At 42.2% G+C, this 11,993-nt stretch overlaps 1 protein-coding gene across 1 annotated transcript; it reads left to right on the top strand.

The window, feature by feature from the left end:
- Nucleotides 1-3,035: 3,035 nt before the first annotated feature.
- Nucleotides 3,036-11,217, top strand: LOC109974833 (E3 ubiquitin-protein ligase TRIM63-like). Its single transcript, XM_020625242.1, has 9 exons — nt 3,036-3,342; nt 5,811-5,983; nt 8,244-8,421; nt 8,538-8,633; nt 9,175-9,408; nt 10,095-10,117; nt 10,213-10,337; nt 10,506-10,801; nt 10,899-11,217. Exons 1-9 carry the CDS (start codon nt 3,223-3,225, stop codon nt 10,980-10,982), a joined length of 1,329 nt encoding a protein of 442 aa, XP_020480898.1. The 5' UTR covers nt 3,036-3,222; the 3' UTR covers nt 10,983-11,217.
- Nucleotides 11,218-11,993: the final 776 nt, after the last annotated feature.

Below are 11,993 nucleotides of genomic sequence, written 5' to 3'. Positions count from 1 at the left end.
AGCTGTTACCAAAGCTGGAGGCCGGATCACTGAGACCTGAACCTGATGGAACAGGAAGTCCAGCTCTGAACTGAAAACACACAAAATGACTTCCACCATATTTTCAACACGTGTAAGAAACATTCAATGTCAAAGCTGAATTTGATACAATAATCTGACATTTAGTGGAATCTGTCTTCTCTGGAGTTTGAGGAGAAGAAGGACACATTTACGAAGAAAAGACCTATCCTACAAAGCCCTGTGTGAATAAGTGTTTGCCCCCTAAACCTAATAACTGGTTGGGCCACCCTTAGCAGCAACAACTGCAATCAAGCGTTTTCGATAACTTGCCATGAGTCTTTTACAGCGCTGTGGAGGAATTTTGGCCCACTCATCTTTGCAGAATTGTTGTAAGTCAGCCACATTGGAGGGTTTTCGGGCATGAACTGCCTTTTTAAGGTCATGCCACAGCATCTCAATTGGATTCAGGTCAGGACTTTGACTAGGCCACTCCAAAGTCTTCATTTTGTTTTTCTTCAGCCATTCAGAAGTGGACTTGCTGGTGTGCTTTGGATCATTGTCCTGCTGCAGAACCCAAGTTCGCTTCAGCTTGAGGTCACAAACGGATGGCCGGACATTCTCCTTCAGGATATTTTGGTACACAGCAGAATTCATGGTTCCATTTATCACAGCAAGTCTTCCAGGGCCTGAAGCAGCAAAACAGCCCCAGACCATCACACTACCACCACCATATTTTACTGTTGGTATGATGTTCTTTTTCTGAAATGCGGTGTTACTTTTACGCCACACATAATGGGACACACACCTTCCAAAAAGTTCAACTTTTGTCTCGTCTGTCCACAGAGTATTATCCCAAAAGTCTTGGGGATCATCAAGATGTTTTCTGGCAAAACTGAGACGAGCCTTTATGTTCTTTTTGCTCAGCAGTGGTTTTCGTCTTGGAACTCTGCCATGCAAACCATTTTTGCCCAGTCTCTTTCTTATGGTGGAGTCATGAACACTCACCTTAACTGAGGCAAGTGAGGCCTGCAGTTCTTTGGATGTTGTTGTGGGGTCTTTTGTGACCTCTTGGATGAGTTGTCGCTGCGCTCTTGGGGTAATTTTGGTTGGCCGGCCACTCCTGGGAAGGTTCTCCACTGTTCCATGTTTTCGCCATTTGTGGATAATGGCTCTCACTGTGGTTTGCTGCAGTCCCAAAGCTTTAGAAATGGCTTTATAACCTTTTCCGGACTGATAGAGCTTCATTATTCTCTTTCTCATTTGTTTTTGAATTTCTTTGGATCTCGGCATGCTGTCTAGCTTTTGAGGATCTTTTGGTCTACTTCACTTTGTCAGGCAGGTCCTATTTAAGTGATTTCTTGATTGCGAACAGGTGTGGCAGTAATCAGGCCTGGGTGTGGCTATAGAAATTGAACTCAGGTGCGATAAACCAGTGTTTTGACAGGGGGGCAAACACTTGTTCACCCAGGGCTATATAGTTTTGGATTTTGTTTTCCCTTAATAATAAAAACCTTCATTTAAAAACTGCATGATGTGTTTACTTGTGTTATCTTTGACTAATATATAAATTTGTTTGACGATCTGAAACATTACAGTGTGACAAACATGCAAAAAGATAAGAAATCAGTAAGGGGGCAAACACTTTTTCACACCACTGTATATGTTTAATATCTGGATATTAATAAAATCCATATCTTTTTAAATATCTTCCACAAAAAACAAATATATCTTTGTTTCTTCTGAACAAAACCTGTACTTTGTTTAATATAATGTCTGAGCTTGATCCATAGCTGGTCTAATATTGTGCACTTATAAAATTCTAGTCTCCTAGTCTTTAAAATCTTACTCACATTGGATCTGTGTCATGAGAATATCTTGTGTGAAGAAGATTTTCCACTACATCAGGCTGATGCTTAATGCAAAACTGCAGTGCAGTGATGACCTGAGGTTTTAAATGATTTTATTAAAGTAACACTGGTTGTTGAGAGGCGAACGGGGGGCAGAGTTCAATTCAACCTTCAGATTGTTCACCCACTAATGTCTATAAATAAAGGTTATAATTCAGTATATATGTAGATTATTGTCCTTAAATAGAGCAACACTAATGTTCTGTCTGTTGTCATATGTGTTGGAGCTTGTTTGTTTTTGTTCTTCTGTGAATAAAGTTGAGTGCAGAGAGTGAAGTGAAGAAAAAAAAACTGTTTGTGAGACTGTGATTACACCTGTAATCATGTGACGAGGTCACCTGGAGGATGACATGGTTGTAACATCCTGCTGAGGGCGCTGGTGTTCTCTTCATTGACTGGACATGCTCGGGATGTTGACTTTGTCCTCCATCACTTCCATTACACGTCCATTAAGAAAGTGTGGTTACACCAATTGATTAATGTTAATGAATCATTCTGACAATAATCCATCAGGGTTGCAGTTAGAAATGTTAGCATCAGTTCCTAACTGGGTTTTGTTCCAGATGTGCTGCAGCTGGCAGCTGTTTTCCACCAGACCAGTGGTCAGATCTCCCAGAGGTCTCCCAGATCGGTTCAAGAGGTACAAAGACAAAGCTGGCAGCACAGAGGTTGTTGTCATAATGCCCTGTAACTTATGACATCATCACAGTGAGACGCTTGTCTGACTTGCCCACACCTGGCTGGCGTCACATTCCCGTGTGTGTCCTGTGCTTTCAAATCCTTCTCCAGGTTCTCAGCCATGTTTGCCCTGCAGCTTGTGCTGTAACAAACACGGTGCCAGGTGTTTCATGTTATAACTTCAATTCAGTGCACCTGTTTACCTGAGTGAACAGGTACCTTCATCTTCGTTGCCTCAGAGATCAGCGTCAGCCTGGGACTCTGTTAGAAGCATCATTTCCATGGTGTTTGACTGGCCAGCAGGAGGCGCTACAGCCTCCTCAAGCTCCTCTGAAGCAGTGGACTGTCCCTTTAATAAACTGTCCTGCTTACCCCCCACCCATCCTGCTCTGTCATGCCTCCCCCTGACCTTTGACATATAAGGACATGTCGACACAACAACAGCTGACGTCTGTCCGTCTAAAAACAGACTCAGAGCTGCTCACACTGCAGCCCACAGACCTCCACCACCACGACACACCACATTCCTCCTGCTGCTGCTTCTGCTTCACTCTCTTTTATTTCATCTCCGGGACATCCCCCACCCCCTGTCCAGGTGACGGGTGTCTCCCCCAGCTCCTCGGCCTCACTTTGCATCATGGAGAGTCTGGAGAAGCAGCTCATCTGTCCAATCTGTCTGGAGATGTTCACCAAACCGGTGGTCATCCTGCCCTGCCAGCACAACCTGTGCCGCAAGTGTGCCAGCGACATCTTTCAGGTGAGGGACACGTTCAGGTCTTAAAGAGACACAGTGAAGCAACATTTTACTTTGGATCTGAGCTGAGACTTTTGCCATTTCTAATTGTTCTGAAGGAAACATTTCCGGGATTTTAAGCAGATGGTTGAGGTTTATTTGGTTCCGTTAAAGAAGGTGCAGTCACATAGATGTTCTGGTCAGAGTGATGATTTTATCATGAGCTGAAGCTGTTAAAACACAAGCGGGATCAGTTTTACAGTTTCTCCTTGTTGGTGTGTTCAAGGACACTCTGACATCTGAGCAAAGAGCTGTTTCTTTCTTTGTTTACAAAGGTGGTAACATGAAGAAAAGGCCAGGCACTACACAGAAACCTCTGTACAGATCATTATGGTCATTAATTGTACAAGTTATAGGAACCAAGGTACTTGTACTGTAGCACCATGGGTATGTGTCGTGTCCGTTACCTGTATCATAAAGCTACAGACAGGAAAAAAAGGCCTCAGAGTAAACAGGACCAGACAGGCTGATTACCGAATATACTGTTAACTAAAACTGGTTTCTAGTATATAAAGAGGATTTTGAAGTTTTCTGCTTTGTATTGATTTGTGTTTCCTCCAATGGTCCTGAACTCCACCGGCCTTTAGAAGAGCCACATGTCATTTGAATTCTTCACAGAGAGGATAGAAGACGCACATTTTTTTTATACTCAGTGTGTCGTCTGCTTCCTGAGTAGCTCTACCGCTTAGACCCTGAACGGGGTCACGGGTGGGGCCGAAGCCAATCCCGGCCGGCAATCGGGCGAAGGCGGGGTACACCCTGGACAGGTCGCCAATCCATCGCAGGGCTAACACATAGACGAACAACCACACATACACGCACGCACACACTCCTCCTGAGTAGCTCATCATCTCCAAAGTCCCTCCAGAGCAAAGCTCCATAAACCCACTTAGAGACCAGAGAAGCAGAGGCTGCAGAACCTGCCTGAGAAAACTCCCCTTTCTAGGTTTCTTTCAGTGCCACAGTTATCCAGGGACAGTTGTCTGTACATCCATGGGGGCACTGCACACAGCAGCTGGCTCAAAACATGAAGATACAGTTGTGGCCTGCAGGTAACTCATTGAATCTACAGCCCCTGAAGGATCTCAGGAACTTTAGGAAAGTACTCTAAAGTACACGTACTCCACAACTGCACAAAAGAACAGTGTTTTCTACCATTGCCAACAAGGACAGTCTCAGTTTGTACCACCTCACCATGACAGCATGATGAGTGTTGATCAGCAGGTGATTTGAGTGACACCTTCAGAGAGTTTTCTTTTCCCTGTTTGCTCTGTTCAGTGAAACACAAAGTAACAGTTTCCTTTAAAGTCTACAATTAAATGTTTTTGTTCACAAGACAGCAGCCATGTTACCCTGGCAAAGGGATAGAAACCAGGCACACAGCGGAGAATGTAGAAAGGTGGCAGCAGCAGCAGACCACTCCATAGAAGATGGCTGCTGCCACCACTGTGTCAGAGAAGGTCCCCGGGAGTGTCCCCCACTCCGAAGGACCTGAGCCTCCTCAGCAGGTAGAGTCTCATCTTCAGATAGAGTCTCCTCAGCAGGTTGAGCCTCTTCAGCAGGTAGAACCTGCTCTGGCCTGTCTTGTAAAGTGCCTCAGTCTTGTTTGACCGGTCCAGTTTATTGCTGAGGTGAACACCCAGGGACCTATGAGCATATATAACTAATAAGAGTAATATAACCGTTACATAATTATTTAGATCCCACTGAGTATGTGACATTCAGCCAATGAGTTCATGTGGATAAATAATACAAGACAGTAAAAACCAAACAATACACTAAAATAGTAAAATTTGCCAGGCTCAATGTAAAAATGAACAAAATTTATATCATTTTTGCATTTCACCTTAGAGAGTACCTTATGATTTCCACCATTTATATTCTGACACATTTTAAACTGACATAACCTCTTACAGTAACAACAAATTAACATTATTTAATATTGGTCACTGTGTTTAAGTTAATTTAAAATGAGTTTAGTTTACAACAAGCTTGTATATAGGATATTATTTATTGTAATGTGGATAAAAGTGTGCATGTGTGTGTTTTAGGTTTGCACAGCAAATCTTGTACTTTTTCTTGGTGCAATGACAATAAAAAATTCTGATTCTGATTCCGACTCAGACTTGGACTCGGACTCTTACTGCTTGTGACTCTGATTCATGAGGCCACAATTACAAGATAAATGAAGAAATGATGAATAACATCAAAAACAAGATAACAACAATAATAAAGAAAATGTCATTAAAAGATAGAAGAATGAACTCCAGAGAAATCTGAGTTGTTCCATTTTGTGAATTTGGTCAAATAAAAGCATTTTTTTTCTTTCTTTCTTTTTTTTAAAAAAAGATCACCATTGTTTGCTTCATCAGCCATTTTCAGTGTGCGTTGTTGTAAACCTGTCTGTCTGTGTGATGCCCTGCCCCCTGCAGGCATCCAATCCCTACCTGTCAACGAGGAGTGGCTCCACGGTGACATCCGGTGGTCGTTTCCGCTGCCCGTCCTGTCGACATGAAGTGGTCCTGGACCGGCATGGAGTTTACGGGCTGCAGAGGAACTTGCTGGTGGAGAACATCATTGACATGTACAAACAGGGGAACACCAGGTAACACACATACCAGTACACACCTGTAGACACACACAGTTATGCTTCTATAACTGTTGGGACCTAAAATTTTAAAATCACGTCCTTCAAGCAGTATTGAAATAGTCTTAAAAGTGCTGCAGCATAGAAATATCCTTACACCTTTGTGGGACGGGTGATCATGTGACATTTTCTCTGAACTTTAAATGAAGTTCCATCCAGTTTTGCATGTGTTTAGACTCAGGTCAGTGATGAAATGGTTTCCTCTGACTCACAGTCTGGATTTCACAAGACCCAGAACTGGCGTCCAGCTGTGATGTATCTCATGTTCACACCAACAACAACAACAACATGTCACACTTTTACTACATCCACAAACTGTGCACAAGAAACACACTATGTACACACAGACCAAACCAACAAACAAACATCAAAGTAAAATATAAACACATGAATAAAGAAGACTTCTTCAGGTTTGTTCCACTTGCACAATACTAACTTACTGCCAATAACAAAAGCTGTAAAGTTGTATATGGATGATTTATTATCCCTGCTCGAAGAGTAAACAAGTAAATACAACAATGTTACACATATTTCCTGTTTACTGTTTGTATTTAATGTGTTGTGTTGTGAGTCAGTGAGAAACGTTTGGCAAACCAATAATGTTACAATATGATGATGTTTTATCACAGATGACATCATTGTGTGTCATAATCATTAAGTCCCATCCTCCTGCTGTAACTGGACAGTTGGCTGTTTTCTTTTCTGCTCTGGACAAAAGAACCATCTTGACAAGGAACTTCTTCATGACTTGGGAGAAGTACTTTTACTAAAATATTTCACTGTGTCATCTCGGATGGCATAGCGGTGCAGTGGTTAGCACTCATAGCAAGAAGGTTCCGGGTTCGAGTCCCGACCAACTCAGGGCCTTTCTTTGTGGAGTCTGCATGTTCTCTCTGTGTGGGTGCTCCGGCTTCCTCCCACAGTCCAAAGACATGCCCGGTTACATTTTGTGTAATTATTATACCCCAGTTACACTTAGGTGACTCTAAATCACCCATAGGAGTGAGTATGGTTGTTGTCTACCTGTCAGCCCTGTGGCAGACTAGTGAGGGTGTGACCCCACCTCTCACCCAGTGTCAGCTGGGATTGGCTCCAGCTCCCCACGACCTTATTAAGGATAAGCAGTATAGGTAATAGATGGATGGATCATGTCATCTTAGAAGACCATGAGATGTGGTTGAAAGTTTAACAAAATGCTAGTTAAGCTAGTTAAGAAGGTTATTTAATCCAACCATTAAACTGAGACTCAGCTCCACCAGTGACAAACTGCTTCACTCTTACTGTGGGTCCTCCTTCCAGCTGTGGCTGGCTGCACAACCAGCCCTGTGCTGTTACTGGTGTAGCAGCAGTTTGGTTTCTGAGAGCCGGCCCACATTTACCAAAAGTCACATTGTAGACTCAAGTGAAAGATTAAAGTAAAACTTCACTTTTACTCACAAACGTCAGAATAAAAATCTTTTAAAAGGTCTCTGAGCTCTTACTAGTATGTTCGTTTATAACCATGGGGAATATTTAACAGTGAGTGGATAATTTTTTTGATACAAGACCAGAGTGTCCTCAACTTATTCTGAGCTGCAGCGATGGAAGCCTGTAAAAACATCGACACAGTCAGGAATTTGGTCTAGAATCAAATAATCAAATGATAATTTGATCCGATCCCCTGAAGTTAATCTGCTTAGTCGTGCAGCATCAGTTGCCATGGTGATCTAGTCTGATCAACTGTGATCCAGCCTCATGGTACAGGAAAACCTGAGCTGAGCCCGAAGTTAGCTGGATAAGCCACAGATCTGGCTTCATGGTACAGGATCCAGGTGACCGGTGTTTTTACTCTTCCTGCTCTGCTTACAGCTGCGGGTTGTGACGCTCAGACTATTTTTAACCAGAGGTCAGAGCGACTTCAGCAGAGTTATTTTAGTTCTCAGTGGCAGGACGAGCTGAGAAAAACATGCCCAGGATAGGAATCACTGTTTCTGCTCTTTCAAAATGCTGAGATGACAAACCAACAGCAAAGAATCATTTGAAACATAAAAGGTGTAAAGAAGTAAATTCCAAGAAAACTCAGTAGAGTTTAAATCACTTTCATTTCACATTTTATTGTACTTTTCACGGGGTTATTCATTTTATAATGTTTTATGTATTTAACTTTGTACATGTTGGTCTGTCTGTCCATCTGTCCTGTCTGTCCACTTGTCTCTCCCTCCACCTGTCTGTCTGGCAGCAGCAAACCGTCCCCAGAGCTGAAGCTGGAGCAGCCAATGTGTGAGGAGCATGAGGATGAGAAGATCAACATCTACTGCAGCACCTGCAGCGTTCCCACCTGTTCTCTGTGTAAGGTGTTTGGAAAGCACAAGGATTGCGAGGTCGCTCCGCTCAATAACGTCTTCCACCAGCAGAAGGTCGGCAGATTTGACACAAACATGACACATGAACAACAACAACAACACAAGTCCTCTGTTGTTTATTGTAACTGGTAAATTCAGAAATAGCATTCAAAGTGTGTGTGTGTGTTTAGGCCGAGTTGACTGACTGCATCTCGATGCTGGTTGGGAACAATGAGAGGATTCAGGCCATTATCATTCAGCTGGAGGAAACCTGCAGAGCTGTCGATGTGAGTTCATCCAGCTGCTGCACTCCTGCTTTACCTTAGGTTTGAAGGAGAGGCTCAGGATTTTTCAAGCTGGTCTTACATTAATACAATACTGATGTGCCCCTGTGTAGATGAGTATATGTCTTGGTCGTTGTAACTTCTCTTACTCTTCCGCTGATTCTCAAGGTGTCCACAATGTGTCCTTTGGCACCTGCTCAGCAAAGAACTATTTTCCAGGGAACAAAAAAAATAGATTTGTCAACTTTGAAAGACACCGACTTGAATTAGCTTAGCAGGACAGCTGAATCTTCATTTGAGCCTCAGGCAAATGTTGGAGTGCATTTTTACACAGAACGAGGGCTGTTGTCCCTCATTTCTTACAGCACGGTGATTGTAAGCTTCAGGGTCTGTGTGGAGAAGTTACAGCAACTGAGACTCCTTCTTGCAGACATATGGGCATGTCAACATTGTTTTAAGACCAAACTGACAAATTCCAAACCTATCCTGTAACATAACACCTGCTGCACACCCGGTTTACCTGAGGTTTTATGACTTTTTTCAGGCGAACGGTCGCAGACAGAAGTCAAAGGTGTGCGAGACCTTTGATCACCTGTTTGCCCTACTGGAGGAGAAGAAAGGTGAGATGACTCTGAGGGTTAACTCTGAGCAGGAGGAGAAACTGGACTACATCAGAAGTTTGAGGAGGAAGTACAGTGAACACTTGGACAACACTGCCAAGGTCCTGGAGACTGCCATCCAGACCATGGACGAGCCTGAGATGGCAGTGTTCCTGCAGGTGAACCTGAACACACCAAGGGCTGACTAAGCCAAACTGCCAAATTTTAGTTTTTAATCAAATTTTCATTTTTAATAAAGGCCACATAAATAGAACTATCCTCTGATTGGCTGACAGCTGTTGATGTCATTGGCTCATATGTCACCATGGTTTCAGAGATTATTTGTGCTGCAGCTATACAGTTATCCTTGAGCTACTTTGACTGAATGCAGTGTATGCTAAAATGTTAGCACGTGACCGTGGAGCCACTAATAGTGGACAATGATGCATTAGCATAACACCACTGTCATTCACTACAATCATTCTTGTTCATTGTGAGCTATTTCAAATGAATGTCTGCATTTCTGCTTTTAATCACATTTGTGCTGAAGGTTTTTTCATCTTTACATTTGAAATCACATATTATTTAGCAAACAGCACTGTATGTTTTTTAAAAGAAAGCATTATTATTTATTTGAGCAGTAAAATAACTTTTCATATGTGAAATGTTGTTTGTTGCTTGGTTTCTTTCATTGAAACATTTCAGCACAGCACTAACATCTAGTGTTTTCTACAGTCTGAACTGAACCCCAGCATGTTTCTTTGCTAATGCACTAGCATTAATGTTCATGTTCTCATGTAAAAACAGAATAAATAGGAAAATAATGTATACTATGTGATCAATAACTTTGATTTGTCTCTCACAGACAGCGAAACCTCTACTACAGAAGTGAGTATTTAACAACACAATAATCTGTCAGCAGTGTGAACAAAGTTCTGACATCTAACCTGATGTGTTAATAAAGTCTGCTGTTTATTGATCAGGATCATAGAGGGTACCAACACGTCGCACCTGGACAAACTCCAACATGGCTACGAGAACATGGATCACTTCACAGCTAACTTTGAACATCAGAGGGGGGCACTGAACAAAGTCGACTTCATCAAACGTAACAGCACAGGAAGCCTTCAGATTACTGTCCAAACAGAGACAAGTTAACATGGAGTTACTGTCTTTAAGCAAACTGCATGCTAATATGTTAGCATGTAGCATCTACCCCCACATTGACACTGTTAGCATATCGCTGCCTTTTCACTAATCCTGCGTTTCTTCTCAGCTGATGAGGATGATGATGATGAAGATGAAGATGAAGTGGAGGTCAAAGGGACGACAGCAGGAAGTCAAGTTGAGTCACAGCAAACTGTACCTGCAGCAGCTGCAGTACTGTCAGCCAATCAGCAGCCTCCTCAGTCACCTGTTCAGCCACAAGGTGTTCTGCTCTCAGCCCCACCCCCTCAGAGACCATCAGAGGCTCAGCCCATCATAACATCGCAACCGACAAGTCTTGCACCCACATCACCCACACAGGCCCCTCCCCCTATGCCCCTCCCCATTACAAGCCCCATCCCTCAGGTATGACCTTGCACTACATTTCAGGTGTCACATCTCTGTGCAGGCCCTGTGCTGTAGCTTCAGAGAGGATGAGATTATTGATCTTCTCCTGTTGCAGGGTCTGTCTGACCAGCAGAATGAGTCGGAGGACAAAGACGGACCCAAACACGTCTTCTCCTTCAGCTGGCTCAACCAGAAATAAAACCAGTACAACCAGTGAAACCAGGCCACACTGAACACACTGAGACCTTTTACCAAAACTGTGTCCAGTCTGTAATACTAAAAATGAAGATCACAGGATGGAAGTTTATTTGTAAAAATGTCCAAAATAACATTTTCTTATGATGTGACGTATTTTCCATGAGTCTAATATTCTAAAAAGGACAATTTTTTTTTAAAATACTTTCCATTTAGTCTTTTAAGTGCAGTTTGTTTCTTCACTGAAAAATGTTAAAGTGTCAATTAATGATTGTTTAATATTAACCAGCTTTTCCTTCCTCTCTTGAGTCTGATTTAAAGGGATCCTCCACCCAGAGTCATGCTGTGTTTCTCTCAGCTAAAAAGAAGGCCACAGCTTTACTCTCTCTAGGTTAATGTTCAGATTCAGTAGCATGAAAGCATTTCTTGTATCAATATGATGGCATTGTAGTATGACTAATAGTAAATAAATGTTGATTAAGATGAATTGTTTTAATAATATTTGCAACAAACTGGAATGCATTATTTTTAAATCAATTTATATACAATTCTTATAATATTTTCACAAAATTAAGTTACATGAGTTTAAAGCTAATATTATTTTCTTGACTATTTAAAATAGGATTTGTCAGTTTTACATAATAAAGAGTCATTAATATGAGACAGTCCATTTTCTGTTTTTTTTTTTTTTTTTTTTCTCTGGTTTTGTCCTGTCATCTCTCTGTGAACGCACCTGATCATCAGGTAAACTCAGATCGCCTGGACTCTATGACTGATCTCAAAGCTGTCAGTGGAGTCACATGATAACGCGCTGTGTGATGAGAATCGTATATGGTTTTATTCATCATCAATAAATCTCAGAAGTTACACATGACAATGAAGAGTAGTGATGAAGGTCAGCATCAGCTTCCTCTCTCCATTGTTCTTTAGCTGAAGATGGTCTGGTGGTGAACAACAGCAACTGGAGAGGGGAGCTGCCGTTTTGATTCTCGACTGACCTGGGACACTGAGGTGT

This window comes from Monopterus albus, unplaced genomic scaffold (assembly GCF_001952655.1).
Source record: "Monopterus albus unplaced genomic scaffold, M_albus_1.0 scaffold350.1, whole genome shotgun sequence".
NCBI classification, from domain to species: domain Eukaryota; kingdom Metazoa; phylum Chordata; class Actinopteri; order Synbranchiformes; family Synbranchidae; genus Monopterus; species Monopterus albus.
This window is presented reverse-complemented; position numbering and strand designations above follow the sequence as displayed.